The sequence below is a fragment of the Macrotis lagotis genome, chromosome 2 (genome assembly GCF_037893015.1).
Source record: "Macrotis lagotis isolate mMagLag1 chromosome 2, bilby.v1.9.chrom.fasta, whole genome shotgun sequence".
In the NCBI taxonomy this organism is placed as follows: domain Eukaryota; kingdom Metazoa; phylum Chordata; class Mammalia; order Peramelemorphia; family Peramelidae; genus Macrotis; species Macrotis lagotis.
The window spans coordinates 279,485,143-279,503,440 of record NC_133659.1 but is presented as its reverse complement, the minus strand read 5'-3'; the positions used below and the strand labels follow the sequence as shown (position 1 = coordinate 279,503,440).

Genomic DNA, 18,298 nt, shown 5'->3' with positions numbered 1-18,298 from the left:
AGTGGTGGCTAGGTGATTCAGTGGCCCTGGAGTCAGGAGAACCTGAGTTGAAATCTGACTTCAGACACTTTATAATTGCCTAGCTGTATGACTATTGGGCAAGTCATTTAACTCCATTGCCTTAAATAAAATTTTTTTTAAAAATTTTTAAATAAAATTATTTTTAAATTTCCATAAGTTCCATGTAATAACACTTATGGCTGTTGCTTTTTTTTTGAGCAGGAAAAATAAAAAAATTGTTCTGTTTATATGTCTAAGACTGAAACTTATAAGATAAAATAAAATTCACTTTTAAAAATTACTATTGGCCAACCACCCATTCAATAGATGACCAATAACTTGCTTCTAATAGGCTAGTTGTAACTATTATTAATACATATATACATACATATATATTTTTTGGTATGATTAAGGAATATAACAAGTTTTTCATAATTGAGAATTTCTACTGTATGGCATTATATTTTGACTGAGCTTAAAGCTAGTATTTCCAATTTGGAGAAGGTAGTGGCATATCCAAAAATTCTGGAGCCTGGGGAAATTAGGGTAAAGAATCTGGAGAGAAGCAAGTCATGGGAAGAGAATAGAGCAGGATCAGAGCAAGCATTCACTCAAATAACAACAGTCTGAAGGCGCCTCATCACATAGAGGACAATTTGGACATTATCTTGGTAAACCAAGTTCTTTTTACCATGCAACTTCCTAGTAGTAGTCATACTGCTTTGTCCTAGAACAGGAAAACCCACATCTACGCTCATCAGATATTTAAAGACAAAGCTTCTGTCCTCTTAAACTTTCTCATCTTCAGATTTAAACATCCCTAGTTCTGAAAGAACCTTTATATGACAAGGTTATCAGAGCAATTCTTTTTTTTTTTTTTTTAAGGATTTTGCAAGGCAAACGGGGTTAAGTGGTTTGCCCAAGGCCACACAGCTAGGTAATTATTAAGTGTCTGAGACCGGATTTGAACCCAGGTACTCCTGACTCCAGGGCCGGTGCTTTATCCACTACGCCACCTAGCTGCCCCATCAAAGCAGTTCTAATGAACAAATCTATGCATTTGTTTACTCCTGTATGATGAATTAGGTCTAGAGTGAAGTGATCCGGTTTTGTTGTGGTACATTAAACCCAGTAGTTTTCTTTTGAATACAACATTACCATCCATTATGCACACATCACTAACTTATCAGAGCCCTGTTTTTAAAATTTACTCCCCTGAGAATAAAAAGAAAAACATAACAAAGGTAAATAAAAAATGATGATAATTGAAGAATTACACAGTCCCTCTCCTCAAAGGTGGAACTAAAGAGGATAGCATCAAGGCTAAGGGAATCAATAGGAAGTGATAATTATGTTATTTTTCCAGATTTAATTCTACTCTCATTTTTTATACTTCCTTTCCATCTTTGATTTTCATCTATTCAAAAAGCGATTCAGATGCCACACTCTAGAGGCAACTGGTGACTGAATGGAATGTGGGGAATCAGTAAGATCCAAGTTCAAATCCAGCCATGTGTAACTCTGAGCAAATCACTTTAATTGCTGTCTATCTCAGTTTTCTCAGCTGTAAAATGGGAGCATTAATAGCACTTACCATACAGGGTTGTTATAAGAATCAAATGAGATAATGCTTGTATAGAGCAAAGTCTAACACATAGTGACTCTAAACACAGAAGCTTTCTAGGTCTTTTTTTCTATAATACTTATTAAGTATATAATGAATAAAGAATGCTATTATTCCAAGTGCTATAAAAAAGATCTAGACTTTAGATAAGACAGCTCCTTCCCCTCAAGAAGCTTATTAATAAGGGACACAGAAAAGGTTATCTATTTATTGTACATGATATTACATGATAACTGCATTAGAGAGTTAAAGAGGAAATTACTGAGGAAGATCTGAGAGGAAAAGTCATTGCTAACTGTTGCTCTTGTTCGGGAAGACCCAGCATAATAGAAAGAACATTGAATTTGGAATGAAAGGACAAGGGTTTGAATTCTAATTATTTTTATCCCTCTGTAAAACAGAAAGACTTGGATTAAGTAATTACTATAGGTCTCTTTCAGTTTTAACTCTATGATCTTATGATTTCATAGGGTTTGGTGTAACATGCAAAATCTGAAATATTAATATAGCTTTACCTTCCCCTAGGATTTATTGGCAAAATCATAGAGTGAGAGAGGAATCTCATTATATGTATAGAAAATGTAAACAATCCTGTTATATTGCTTCCTTCCTGTGATTTGTTTCGTTTTTGCCTCTTCCTTTCTTTAGTGCTGTGATCTTGGATACCATGCCAGTCTGAACAGAGCCCTAAGGACATATCTCTCAGCAGAGTATAATCTTGAAACCTCCAGACATGAAGGCCTGGATATTATTGAGAATGCAGTTGATAATTTAGAACCCCGGAGTGATAAGCAGAGATTCATGGAAATGTACCCTGCCGCCTTCTGCCCACCAATGAAATTTGAGTTTCAGTCTCACATGGGTGATGAGGTCTGTAATTGACTACTTGAACTTTGACTACTTGAGTGATTCTCCTCTTGACATTCTCAACACCTATACCAATACAGTGTATTGAGTCCAAAATTTCACAAAAAATGTTATTAAATCTTTCTAGCCCTCCCTCTTACATTATTTGAAATGTGCAAAGTTCAACTACTACTGACTACCATTTAAAGAATATCATGGGGAGAACTCATTTCAAAATGGCAGGGAAAGTTGGAGAAGGAAAACTATTTTTCCAGAAATTTTTCCACAATGGTAGAACTAAAACCTTACAGAGATAAATATTCTGTTTTGAATTCTTGTTATATTCATTTTCTCAAAATCCTAGTTGAAGTGAATTTCAAGAATTAATCATTTATACTTCTGTCCTTGGATAATATTTCAAATCATGAAAGCTACCAGAAGAACAAATTATTTGGAATTTACTGGGCAGGGTGAAATAGACCAAATATATAAGATAATACTCGGGGGGATCTCAATTACTTTGTTTATACTGACAAAACTTATGTAATATATGTTTTGTTAATATCATCTAAGGAGATTAAATTTATTATCATATTTTTCATATAAGATAAAGTGTAAGAGCTGAAAGCAGAATGCTCTATTTCTTGAGTATTTCTAATTTAATTATTTTATTTTTTGACTCTGGGTGAATGACTGGTTTGGAAATACCTCAAACCAACAGTTATATGCTCAAAGACACAACATTCTGAATAGGAAGATAAATTAAATGTAAAGTAAGTTTTTTGAGGAGACAACTATTTTACTTTTGTCTTTGTATGCTCTGCATAGTGCCTTGCAAACAGTAGGTACTTAATAAGTGGATATTGAATTGAATTATTGGCCTGTGTTCTATCAAAAAAAAAAGGAGATGGTTACTATATTTTTATTTTTCAACCATGACCAAATGTAAATTGACCTGAGATAACAGCATGTCCTAGACAGGAATGACTATAGTCAGTATCTCCTGAACTCAAAAACAATCAATATTTTGTTTTTGAAACTGATAAACCTAAATCTCTTTTCTACATTAAAGACAATGGCAAGAAACCTATGAAAACTCAAGAACTATCCTATCTTTTATACATCTCCTTCAGGTTCTGACATTTGCTTCCAGTGCAATCTGAAATAAGTCACTTAACATCTCTAGTCCTCAGTTTCCTTATCTGTCAAAAAGAGGTTGAACAAGGGTGGCTAGGTGGCATAGTGGATAAAGCACCAGCCCTGGAGTCAGGAGTACCTGGGTTCAAATTCAGTCTCAGACACTTAATAATTACCTAGCTGTATGGCCTTGGGCAAGCCACTTAACCCCAGTTGCCTTGCAAAAACCTAAATAAAAAAAAAGAGGTTGAACAAAAATTATCTTTCACATAGCTCTAAATAAATGTACCTGTTGAACATTTCTGAGTAGGGTGTAGGTTCTAAGGGACCTTTTGAAAAACTTGGTGAGGGAGGGCACAGAATTTTAACAGTTAAAAACTCAGTGAAAAAGTGCCAAGATTGAAATCATATAGATAGTGCTTAAATATCTTAGCATCCAAACCTAAGTTTTTATTAGATTGTGAGCTCCTTGAAAGCAGATTATTTTTACCTTTATTTGTATTGCCAGTGCTTACCTGGCACCTAATAGATAATAAATGATTGTTTAATTGATTAATTGTTATCTTGGGAAGAGGGAAGGGAAAGAAGTGACGGAGAAAATTTTGGAACTCAAAATTTTACAAAAATGAATGTTGAAAACTATCTTTACAAATAATTGGGGGAAAATACTGTAACAATTTTTTAAAAACTCAAAAAAATGATACTTAGCTCAGCATGGGCTCTATGACTCAACTGATCCTTAGTCTAGTTGAAAGACATTTAGATTTTGTTCCCCTTTTGTGTGACTCTCTAACAATATTTTCAGTCATTAAGAAAGTTCTTGGAGCGTGAACTTTAAAATCAAGACCTAATCTCCAGGCATCTTTGAGCTAGATTCCACACAGATGTTTTTCTCATAGTAATACATAGGCCACATCATTGCATCTGGTCCTTGCCTTTTCTATAAGAGGAGTTAATGTTAAATTGAGTGTTTGAGCTGACTATTAAGAGATGTATAAGGGGGATTCTTAAGGGACCAGCAGTGACTCATTGGGAATTTAAACAGAATGGAATAATCTCTGGTTTCTGAAATTCAAACTCAGGCTTCACCATGCGCTGTGATTCTTTCTCAGGTCTGTCAGGTCAGTGCCCAGCAGCCAGTACAAGCGGATCTCATGCTCAGGTACCAGCAGCTGCAGTCACGACTGGCCACGCTCAAAATTGAGAATGAGGAGGTGAGATTTCTTTCCAAGGCATGATATATTTCACCATTACCATGCTATTGGTCGCCATTTGTAATACATAACAACAACAGAATATTAACATAGTTAATGCACTATCTTCATAATACAAAACATCCATCGAAGTATTATTTACAATATCTGTAAGGAATAGCATTATCTACAAGGATTAAATCTAAGATTCTTATGTGCCTCAGTAGGTAAAAGGTGTAGGGGTAAAGTATTGATCTAGCTATCAACACTGAGCTCAAAACCTACCCAAACTCTTAACAACTGTGCAACCCTGGGAAAGTTACTTAATATTTCTTATCTTCAGTTTCCACCCCCCCCATAAAATAGGAATAATAAAAATAAAAACCTTCCCAGGGTAATTGTGAGGCTCAAATGAGATGATATAAATAAAGCAGTTTGCAAACTTTAAAGTACTATATAAATGTTAGTTATTATTATTATTATTATCATCATCATAAAAGAAGACTCAGACATTCTCTTCACTTAAATATAAATTTATCTCTTGCTTGGAGCATGTGATGTCATCAGTGTTGGTCCTCCCTCCATCAATCCCTATCATAGTCTTTCTATACCTTAGTAGTCTTCAGGAGATATTAGCGGTCAGAAAAGATCATCATTTGTTGACCAACTTTATAACATTTGAGCCTTGCTAAATCTAGCTTAAGTGATCCTCAGATAACAGATAAATGTCCATCACTGGGGCTGAATCTTAAATCTTATACTTAAATTAGGTTAAATGTTGGAAAACTCAGCAAGAACAGCCTCTGAATTATCACAGATAGCAGTGAAGTTCAAACTAAAGTAAGTTCTATTGGGAGGAAAGATTTGCTGTCCTGCTATCATGACCAACCAAGCATGAGTCTAGCTAAGTACAAAGAGATTCATCTTCAAAAGTTGGCTGAAAGGTCACAATAGCCAAAAGATTATCACATCAGAAAAAAAAATAGGATCCATTGAATATGCCGGCCCCTTCTTGTTTCTTCAGTGATAGTGACTTCAGTGATGTTTGTCCTTCTTTGCAGAAGACTATGACAGGGGAGGTGATGCCATGACAAACAAATGAATTGGATTTGGAGGGGGTGGTATTATGCAAAGTCACTAGCCTCAGTTTCTCCTCTAGAGTCATCTGGGTAGAGTAACCAGATATGGATCTGGAGATGGCCCTAGATACAAGGCAATCAGGGTTAAGTAACTTGCCCAAGGTCACCCAGCTCTTAAGAATCAAGTGTCTGAGGCTAGATTCTAACTCCCATTCTCCTGACTCCAAAGCCAATGCACAGAGCCAAGGATACTAAGAATGACACCATTTTTAGACAACCTGGAAACATTGATTTTAAATGCTGGTACTTTAAATGTATAAAGTAGCTAGGTGATGCAGCAGCTGAAGGGCTAGGCAGAGAGCCAGGAAGGTTTGTCTTCTTGAGTTCAAATCTGATCTCAAACACTTATTAAATGATCCTGACCAAATCATAACCCTGTTTGCCTCAGTTTCCTATATTTCTATAAAGTGAGCTGAAGAAGGACAATCCACTCCAATCTTTGCTTAAGAAAATATCATAGAAATCAAAAAGAGTTAGATGTACCTGAAAAAGACTAAACAATAACTCTAAATGTATAATTTTGATACAAACCTAATCAGTACATTGTGGATAGTACTGAATTGTGTACAAATATAAGCATTCTCATTTTTAAGCAAAACCAGAAACTTCATATTGTAGCAAAATGAAATGCTAATACAATTTTACAAAGAGAGGTACATTGAATAGGCACTGACTCAGATAAGTCGAATCCTGGGAAAGACCTCAAAAGATTTTAAAAAGGCCAAGGTCATCCACAGCATCCTGGGCCATCGCCAGTTGTCTTCACTTTTATCTTGCATTTAGACTCCAAGGCTGACACAGCTCTGCCTCACTTAAATCCAATTCACACATAAGTCAACATATCACCCTGGTCATATCATTGGAAGTATTTAAGAACTAATTATAACTAATAGAGAATCCAGGAATGAAAGCGACTTAAAAACTGGAAGACTGATCAGAAATCTTACAATCATCATATTTATTTTCTTAAGGAAGATACTAAATATGACATATACCAAACATAAGGGGAAAACTATGATCATGGAAGTCATATTAGAATCCGCTGACTGTGCAGTTGTATTTTTGACTAGCACAAAAGTGAAAAGCAATGCTAAATTAGTGAGGGAAAGGATTTATAAAGATGAAATTGTATTCTGCAACTATTTAAATAAAAAATGGGGTGGCTAGGTGGCACAGTGGATAAAGCACCGGCCCTGGAGTCAGGAGTACCTGGGTTCAAATCCGGTCTCAGACATTTAATTACCTAGCCATGTGGCCTTGGGCAAGCCACTTAACCCCATTGCCTTGCAAAAAAACCTTGATAGATAGATAGATAGATAGATAGATAGATAGATAGATAGATAGATAGATAGATAGATAGAAACTTCAAAGTATAGGGGAGGGACAAAAGTTGAGAAATTGACTCTGGCTGTCACCTTTTCTTAGAGAAATATAACTGATACAAAACAATTATCTTTACTGTTCCTCGTGTTTTACAAATTAACTTGTCTTTTCAGTTGGTACAGTCTGTAACCGCTGCATCTCTTTACTTGGGCAGAAAGATCAAATGTTTGCCAACTGAAGCAATTTCTGAGTTCTTTTGGCCTCATCACTATGAAGGGATTTTTTTTAAAGGTGGACTAGTCTTAGAGCAAAAGTGTGAAGTTTTCACTGAATCACCCTTTATTTATTCAGGTATCTATAATCTATTAAAAATAAGAAGGTCTCTGGTACATCCTTAATGAAGGATGTGTGGGAAAACTTGAACAAGAATTATAAAGGGATGGGAATCTAGAGATGAACTGCAGCCTGGGACAATCTACACTCGGTACCCACCTTGAAAGAGTCATGGATTTTGAACTATGTTGTATAATTGTTGAAAATTGTCCTCATATAGACACAACAATGCTCATTATGAAATTCACTGTCAGACTACAAAAAAATAATATTCATCATAAATGCTAAGGATCTTTGAGCTCATGTTTTCGCTTGTTTTTCCAGAATAGTACACACAAGTATAAGCCTGTGCTTAGAGAATGAACATGTGTTCCATAAAATGCGAATTATTATAAACTCATAGTTATCAAAGAGATCACATGATAATTTATCATATCAGCAAATGGTTGCTGAACACTAGATACTATAAAGGTAAAATAGTCCTTGCCCCCAAGATATTTTATTGGGGGGAGTCAAGGTAGTTTTTAGAAGCTGTGGCATTAGAGGTAGAAGGAGAGGAAGGAAAGAGAGAGTAAACCTACTATGTGCCAGACACCGGTTGTGGAGGGATTTTTTGGTTTTTTCTTTTTGTTTTTTACAAATATTATCTCATTTGATCCTCACAGAAACCCTGAAAGGTAGATGTTGTTAATATCCACATTTCATAGTTGAGAAAACTTATTTGCTTATATTTTATTTTTATTTATAATTTGAGGCAAACAGATTAAGTGACTTTCCCTAGATCACACAGCTAGTAATTGTCCAAGGCTGGATTTGAACTCAGGTCTTCCTTACTCCAGAAAGTGTCATATGAGCTGAGTCTTAATGATAATTAAAGATCCTGAGAAGTGGATATACAATCCAAGCATGGGGAACAACACAAAGGTGGAAAAAGAGTCAGGAATAGAAAGGAGGTCAGTTTGATTAGACTGAATATGCTATGTGTGAAGAGTAGCGATGCTCAATAAGGCTAGAATTAATAAGATGGTTCAGATTGTGAAGGAATTTAAATCCCATGAAGAGACTTATGTGTTTGCTCTTAGAAATAAGTTTATTAAGTAAGGGAAATGGGCACATTGGGAAGTAACTGGAAGCTATATGAAGGATCTATTGAAATGGGGTCAAGATTTAAGACAGAGATCCCAACTTTAAGATTATTGTGATAGATCAAACCCGAGATGATAAGATCTTGACTAGGGTGCTGTCAGTATTGATGGAAGATGAGGGATGCAAAAAATGTAGCAGGTGTAGAGAGTACATAGTGCGTGGAGTGAATGAATGAGGAGTTGAAGTTTACAATAAGATTATGAACCTGCTGATTGGAAGGACAGTGATTCTAAGGATCAAGTTTGAGAAGAAAAAGTGAGTTCTGTTAACTAAATCTGAGATATCCATGGGATTTCCAGACTAAAAGATCTAATAGGTAATTGATGTTGTGGAGCTAGAGCTCAAGAGTGAGTCAGAATGGATATATAAATTTGAAAATCGTCCATAGAGATGATAATTAAACCCATGGGAACCTGATGATTCTGCAAAATGAAAGGAACCCAGGACCTTTCATTCAAGACCTTAGAGGTCATTTTTTTTTTCTAACTCCTAACTACTTGTGTCTGAAATGAATCTAATTAAATTTAGTAAATGCCAAAATAAGAATTCTGAATAGTGAATACTTCCCAGAAATGATTCTTATACCATGTCATTTTCATTCTATTTAAATATTTCTAATTGTACATATATGTATGTCTTTGTTGGTATTTTATGTGTAAAACTTTCTTAACCAATTTATTTGAATTTGAACCAATGTAATTTTTGACTCCCATTCTAACTACAAAAATTAGGCCACCCTTATTGAAACTGGTGAATTTATGTTGAACCCAAGGATATATATATATACTATCAAACTGAATTTTTCTTGAAACTGAAACTATTGGCTTTCCTTCTGGCCATAGTACCACATAGTTGGGGCTTTGGCAAGTCTCCCAGTGCATTTTACGAGGTCCCATTAAGCCTAGATTTTGTGTGTCCAGGAACTTTCAAGTATAAAAAAACCCCACACATACCCTTATTACTGCTGCTATTATGGAACATTTACTGAACTCCCCAGGCAATGATGTGGATAAGCACAATGTTGTTACAAACTGAATAAGACAGGCAATACTTTAAATATTAGAAACAAACCTGGGGAGGAATTAAATATATTTCTTTTGATGTTTCTGCAAAATATGTCCAGAATTTTGCATCTTTGGTTGTCAAAATCATGTTCCTAAAGAATTCTTCTGCTCCATAAAGGGGTAGGCGGGGGGAGGGGATTCTATGGCCTCCAACCAGGGAGCAGGTATGTAAGTGATGTATGAGGATATAAAGGTCCATCGACAAATACCCCCAGTATCATCAGAAAAGGCAGCATTATGTCATTTTATGTTGGCCCAGCCTCCACTCTCTCTAAATACCTATTGATCTTAATCTAGGAAGCAATGGAAGCGATTTTAGCTTTATTTCGCAATAGCAGAGGCAAAAAGTCTTTTCTTGTATTTTCAGCTGTAGCTATTTATAGCCTACTCTTCATTGCTGTTCCCGGGTACACCTTATTCCACTGAAGGTGTTCTAGTCCAGCTGACTAGAATAAATTAGAACAGTCCATTCTGGGAAGAGAGAAGATGAAGGGTGAATCAATCATCTAGATTTATAAAATAATTTATGTTACAGATAGGGTGAGCATGCTCTTTTTCATTACACCTTAGGAGATGTGAATTACAGGGACCTTGAAAGTAGTTTGAGGACAAACAAAGGGAAATAGAAATTATCTTAATGAATCGATGGAATTTATGAGCCCTAAGAAGTGGTATAGGCTGAAAATAAAAGTTGAGGAAGTGTTTGGATAAAGAATGAATAATGATTTATCATGCTTATGTTGCTTATTACTAGTTTAGATCTTTAGATTTGCAGATTCAACCTTTAAAACAACTGTTTCCACCATATGATCTGAACTAGGAAAACATATGTTTTTCCCTGAGATGCAAACTCACTAATTTATAAACTTGAATTTTTAATGTTTTTAATTGTCAAAAATAGGGGATATGAGGGTACTTGCTCTGTGATTTCATTGCTATCAGAACTTCCCAGGTGAGAAAATTTCTTCTATCACATGCAGATTAGCACCTTCTCAGGATTTTGTGTCTTAATCTGGAGTATATATGCAAGATTTTGTTGTGGGAAAAAAAGTTATAAATAGCTATTTGAAAATAATTAGTTTCCTTTGTAATCCTTTATATTTTATTTTATGCATTTGAAAACCACCCTGAGGAAGGACCCATAGGCTTCACTTGACTGACAAAAGGGGACAATAACAAAAAAAAAAAAAGTCTTGACTTCAGAGAGTTGGTTAGGCTATTGACAGGTTAAGTGATCTACTCAGGGTCCCATAATGTGAGCCAATATGTGTCAGAGGTGATACTTGAATTTGAATTCAAGTCTTTGCTCTGAGGCCAGTTCTGTGACCACCATACCTTGCTGCATCTTTATTAAATTAACTTAATTCATTCATTAGCAAACACTTTTTTTATGACCTAACATTTTCATTTATTAAAAATGTGTTTTTTCTCTTAAATGAATGAAAAAAATTATCTGCCAATTTCTTTTTTCCTTATTGATATTTTGTTTTTCCAATTACATGTTATTACAGTTTTTCAACATTCAACCACAGGCATATTTATAAATTACACAATTTTCTTCTACCTTCCCATCTCCTTCCCCTCAGTGGTGAATAGTCTATTGAAAATTGTACATGTATCTTTGTATTTAATATGTTTACATATTAGTTATTTTCTGTATGAGTAATGAAGACTAAGGGAAAAGAAAGAAAACCATGAGATAGGAAAGAAAAACAAAAAAATTAAGTGAACATAGTGATCATTCAGATTCTATAGTTTGTTGGGTTTTTCTGGGTGGTTTTGTTTTCTTTGTCAGAAGTGGATGGCATTGTCTGTAACAGGTCTCCCAGGGTTGCCCTAGCTCTCTGAACTGCTGAGAGGATCTGCATCCATCAAAATTAATCAACTCACATATGTTGTTGCTAATATGTACAGTGCTCTCTTGGTTCTACTCCCTTTCTTCAGCATCAGAATTTGTCATTTTTTCCATGCTTCTCTTATGTCTGACTACTCATTATTTCACATAGAACAATAGTATTCTATAACATTTCATATACCATAATTTGTTCAGCCATTCACCAACTGATGAGATACCCTCAATTTCCAATTCTTTGTCACTACAAAAAAGAGCTGCTATGAATATTTTGAAATGTGAGACTTTTCCAAACATTTTTTATGATTTCTTCTGTATATAGGCTTAGTATTGGTATTGCTGGGCCAAAGGTATGATCAGTTTTATTGCTCTTTGGTCACAGTTCCATATTGCTCTCCATTATGATTGGATTAGTTCACAACTCCACCAATGGTTATCTGCCACTTTCTTGACACAGCAGACACTTTTTAATGAATAGTCAAACAAATGCCTTCACAAAGTGCTATCTAAAAAAGTGTTTTTCTTAAAATTAGTGTTAAAAAAGAAAATAAGAATGGACTATTTAATTTTTTAAAATTTTTTTAAAGTTAATTCCAAAATTATTCCAAATAATATTTTATTTTCCCCAATTACATATAAAAACAATTTTGAATTTCTTTAAGTTCCAAAATTTCTCTCCTTCCCTCCCCTCCCCTATGCCTGGGAGAAGATAACTAATCTATATGTTATATATGTAGCAAACACTTTTTAAAGATGATATCTTACACTGAGATGAGTTTTAAAGAAAACTAAGTCTAGACTAAAATTTGATATCTTTTCCACTATTATGTCAACTTGTTCGAAACTTCATTTCATATGAAGTCCCTGGCAAGAAAGTTCTTCTTAAACTTTTTTACTTAAGCCAAGTGACTTGTTGGGAGTTATTGCTTAGAGGAAGTCTCTCTTCCCAGTAATATGTCCTTCATTTGGACACTGGTTCAACAACAGAGTACCTCTGACCACATATCTCTTTGTGTTGGCTATCATGGGGAATGGGAATCATTACTGGGACTGGCCTCCTTCAGCACTTACTGCTTGAGTAATTCCATACAGAGTTCCATTTCTTCCTGTGAAATCTTTTTCTCCCTTTCCCTTCATGACATAGAAGAGAAGTAGATTATTTGAGAGTATGACTTTCCCTGTCATTAGGTTCTCTATTCACCCATTTTGGCCCAAACTAATTTACATATAATATATATAATTTCAACATAGCTTCACCTAAAATAGATCCTTCCAGGTTAATTTCATTTCCTTTTGTATAGGATTCTTGAACTGTTACAAGATAGAAGGGATACTATATATAAGTAGTTTATTCAAATTTCAGCATACCATATTAAAATAGCAGACACTATTCTCATGAAGAACATGGAGAGATGTAGATTAGATGATAATACCATTAGATAGATACAGAATTTCAATGGATGACTGACTTCAAAGAGTCGCTATTAATAGTTCACTATTAATGTGGAAAAGCCCAGGGATCTGGACTGTTGAGCATTTTATTAATTCTTTTGATTAAAGGCATAAATGGTAGAGCCTCAGATTCACAGATTTCAAAAAAAAGCTAGGAGCATTACTTAACACAGAAGTTGAAAGTCAAGATCCAAAAAGATCTTGGTAGGCTAGAGCCCTGGAATAAATCAAATAAGATGAAATTCAATTAGGAGATAAGCTGATAGGTAGATTGATAGATGATAGATATTTGTAGAGGTTGATAGATAGGAGATATATATGTATATATGTATACATATACATACACACATATCACCTCTCATTTGAGTAGAAAATCATCAACTTTACATGTGTGAAAAAGAACTGGGGTTCAGTGAATGGCAAGTTCAACAGGAAGCAATAGTGTGATATGATGAATCCCATCTTGGCTTTATTGAGAAAGGCATAGCTTCTGGTAATAAATTGTAATGGTCCCATTCACTGTGTTCTGCCCTTTTCTAACCTCATCCAGGATATTATATTCAGTTCCGGATCTCATAGTTTAAGAATTAATTTGATAAACTGGAGAATGTTCAGATGAACACAAGTAAGTCGGTAAAGGAAGCAATATGAGTCCATCTCACATGAGAAACAGTTAAAAGGGTCTACTGATGTTAAGCTTGAAAAAGAGAAAACTCAGTGAGGTAAATGATAGCTCTCTTCAAGTAATTGATGGTCTTCATGGAAGAGAAATTAAAACTGTTCTTTTTGGTCCCTGACAAGAGACTCAAGAGCAATGGTCAGTAATGATTGCAAAGAGGAAACTTTAGGTGTGATATCAAGGAAAGCTTCCTAATTAAGAGTGGTTTTAAAAGTGAAATGAACTGTCTCAAGTGGTGGTGCATTCATCCTTCTTAGAATTTTTCAAGCAAAATTGGACTACCATGGGTTGAACTAGATAGCTACTGAAATCCCTATGAAAATGCAAGGAAATTCTATGTAAATCCAAGATCATAGCCTATGTTGTCTAAGTATTTCTTGGGGCACATACCCCTTGAGAAGGGGAGGGCATCAGCTTCCCTTATAGACATTATAGATATGAAGAGATGATTAGAACAGATGAATCATCAGCTTTGTAGCTTTCTCCAGTGATCTAACTGCTTTTTGAAGAATGAAAAATGTCAGCAACCTACAGCAGTTTTCCAAAATGATTCTTCCTTGAGAGAACAATTTGTACAATAATAATATTGTACGGAAAAACGACATTAAAGCTCTAATCAATACAGTGACCAACATGATTCCAGAAGAATGTTACTCATCTCCTGACAGAGTGGTGGTGGATTCAAGATGCAGGAGATGTATATTTTTTGAACATGGTCAATATGGGGATTTGTTTTGTTTGACTGTGCTTCTTTTGGCAAGGCAACCAGGGTTAAATAACTTAACACAGTAAGTGTTAAGTATCTGAGCTCATATTTGAACTCAGGTCCTCCTGATTTCAAGGCTGATACTCTATCCCTTGTACTAGTTAGCTATCCCAACTATGCATATTTGTTAAAAGCTTTTAATTTTTTTTTCCCCCTGTTGGGGGTGAGAGAAGATGGAAAAATTTTAAAAAAATACCTATGAATTAGCAACCACTTTCACAGAATTCTATGATAGTTGTTACTGTGTGGAGAAAGATTGACAAACTGGTGAAATATTGAAGGTGAATATGTGGAGGATGTTACTGTGTGAAGCAACTGCCGCTGTCATGGCTAAAGGATTTGATATCCTGGGTATAAAACCTGTCCAGAGGATGTGACTAAGCTTGTGTTTGAGACATTTTGTATTTTTACCAAAATGATCATTAGCACTCTGTGTTTTTTTTATAATCATATGGAGAAGATATTTTTTAAAAAATTCAACTTTCTCTTTAAGAAAAAAAATCCCTGTTCATTGAGACAAAAATAAAAACCTATAGATAGATAGGTCAATGTTATTCTTCTTAATATGTGGTCTGGTGGTGCATCTTACCCTGAGTATATACTAGTTGTTAAATTTATTGGGAGATCTCAATGTCTTCCTTCTTGAGATTTTTGTGTCTCCAGCCACAAAAATAAAGGCTTCTCATTTCCACTGCTAATGAGGAGTTACCAGGAATGCTACATGAGCTGCTTCATACTTTTTTATTCTCCTGTGACTTGTAAATATGGCTTTTCTATATAAAACTGTGCTGTTCTTTGTTGAGACTATCCCATGGGATAATAGTAACAAAAGGCATGCCATTCCCCATTTCTAATCAATCTTATTCAACCAGACAGTTCAGAATTGAATAGCTGAATCGTTTGTCCTATTGAGACTTAGCAAGGTCAGTTAAATTCATGGGGAAGAGGTATAAGCTGAGAAATTTCTAATATGTCATATAAATAAGTACATATATATGGCATTATTCTTTTTTACAGAAGAGGAAATTGAGATTCAGAAAGGTTCTCTTCTTTGTCAGTAGTTGCATGATTGGTTAGTGGCAAAATCAGAATTTGAACTCAGGATTCCTGAATCCACTCCTCTGACTACCCAACCACACTGCCTCTCAAAATCAGTATCTCAGAAACATAGAGTTTTATAATCAGGTAGTAGCTCAGAAAACATCTGTTCCAGAAACTAGCAACCTTTTAAGGGAAAAACTTATATTATGTCACATCATTATGTATGTATGCTATATGCACAGATAGTTTAAGTCTTTAAGGATCTATATTGGTTTTGCTGGAGCAGGAAACACACACATTCTCCACCATCCCCCATTACTAAATAAATGATCCCTGAGAATTTCTATAGTCAAAAAATATATCACTTAGTTGTCAACTCACTGTTGAACTTCTAACTAGACCTAAGCTAAGCAGTCCTTAAGCATCAGACAATACAGTTTATTACTAGGCCTATCCTTGACATCTTTCTAGCTTAGTAGGACTTGACTAGGTTTATATTCTGATAGCATAGCATTTAAGAATTTCACAGAACATATGTTCAAAATAATCATAAAAGAGGGGCGGCTAGGTGGCGTAGTGGATAAAGCACTGGCCTTGGAGTCAGGAGTACCTGGGTTCAAATCCGGTCTCAGACACTTAATAATTACCTAGCTGTGTGGCCTTGGGCAAGCCACGTAACCCCGTTTGCCTTGCAAAAACTAAAAAAAAAAAAAATAATAATCATAAAAGATATCAACTTTACAATAAAATAGAGCATTAGAGCAGGAATTCAGGTATTATTGTTGACATATCTACATTTATACCTACATGTTAAATAAATGTGTTGTAATTAATGTCTATGAAATTTTACATAGAATTTATCTTTATAAGTGTATATATTTTAATGACTATTTTTATATGTAGATTAATATAATAAAACTAAATAATTATTATTGTTTATAGGAGTATAATTTAATGCAGAGGTGTTACCCTACAAAACTCTCCAGTGCAGTCTGAATCAGATTAAAATGTATTTGGGAAATATTTAATAAGATAAAAATACAATTAAACATAGTATTAAAATATAATTTTATCTAAGTCGATTTGTGGTCCTCTCTTCTCCTTAAGTATACCACTACTTCTAAGAACTGAGACAAAAGATGGCCAACCACTGGTGAGGTTGAGGTCAGGAGTTTTGGGTTCAAGTCCTACCTCTAGGTATATAACCATGCACAAGTCCCTTAACCATTCAGAACCTCAGTTTTCTCAACTGTAAAACCATGGTACTCTTAGCTAATAAAGTGATTATAAGAAAAGTGCTTTTCAAATTCTAAAGAACTGGAAAATGTGAGGAACAATTGTTAATATGCATATATGACTAAGGAACTAAAAGAGATGCCCTTGAAATTTCTGTGGCCTTCTTCCATTTGTATATTAATACAAAGAGCTGCCCAAAGTCACATGGTAGCTTAGGCAGGATTAGAACTCAGGTCTTCCTGACTTTCAGATCCAGCATTCCATCCATTGCACCACTTCCTGTCTCAAGTGCAATGGGTTACCAACATCTGATAGTGGAATTCTCTTTCCTTCTTAAATACATATAGATGAGAAATTAAGTAATTTTCACTAAAGCTCATGTAGTACTTCAGCCAGAACACTTAGGCTTCTAAACTCTTATTCCACTGGGTTTTTACGAGATATCATTTTGTATATATAATACAGTTCAATTACTTCTGTTTGCCCTAATTCTTCATCTTGTTTCCAAATCTCTTCACCCCTCTGAATGGTATCTGAGGTCACTTTTGTCATAATTGTTATTTTTTTCCTATGAGATGTAGAAAATGTATTTTTGTCCCCAGGTTAAGAAAACGACAGAAGCCACCTTACAAACAATACAAGACATGGTGACCATTGAGGATTATGATGTCTCGGAATGCTTCCAGCACAGTCGGTCTACAGAGTCTGTAAAGTCCACTGTCTCAGAAACATACTTAAGTAAACCCAGCATAGCTAAAAGAAGAGCCAACCAGCAGGAAACTGAGCAGTTCTACTTCATGGTATGTCCTTCATTTCCCAAACCATAGTGTCCACTTGAGATAACACAAAGATAATAATTTGAAAATATTGCCTTTTGTGATCATTTTTTTTAAATCCATCTTCCCAATGTGCAGAAATTCAGAGAATACTTAGAAGGCAGTAATCTCATTACAAAGCTTCAAGCCAAACATGATTTGCTGCAAAGGACACTGGGAGAAGGTAAGCAATATAAAATTATTAGGAAGGAGGTGATTCACTAAGATGAAAAAAGTGGTCTGGAATTGGAATCAGCTTTAATACCTACTAACTAGGTGAGGGGTCACCAGATTCATCTGAGCCTTAGTTGCCTCATCTGTAAAATGGAAAGAATGATTCCTAATACTAACTACTTTATAAGATTATCATAAGACAAATCTAAGCCTTCAAATGCTATGTAAATGTGAGTGTTAATAATAATAATCAATCTACACATACATGCATATATTTAAATAATTATACAGTGGTCACATATATGAATTCATAAATGCCCATATATATATATATATATATATATATATATATATATATATATATTGCATCATTTGCATATATATGTGTATAAATAAGTATCCACTAGATTATAAATTCCCCGAGGACAACAGCTATGTTGTCACTTCTATGTTTAGTACATAGTAAGTAAGTAACAAA

General features: G+C 34.7%; 1 protein-coding gene across 3 annotated transcripts in view; it reads left to right on the top strand.

Moving 5' to 3' along the window:
* Positions 1–18,298, top strand: part of SRGAP1 (SLIT-ROBO Rho GTPase activating protein 1) — a 325,104-nt gene that overhangs the window by 238,991 nt on the left and 67,815 nt on the right. For all 3 annotated transcript variants that reach the window (XM_074226225.1, XM_074226224.1, XM_074226226.1), the window contains exons 7-10: positions 2,273–2,494; positions 4,720–4,821; positions 17,434–17,631; positions 17,746–17,830. In XM_074226225.1, coding sequence (XP_074082326.1) covers positions 2,273–2,494; positions 4,720–4,821; positions 17,434–17,631; positions 17,746–17,830 — 607 coding nt within the window. The remainder of the gene's footprint in view (positions 1–2,272; positions 2,495–4,719; positions 4,822–17,433; positions 17,632–17,745; positions 17,831–18,298) is intronic.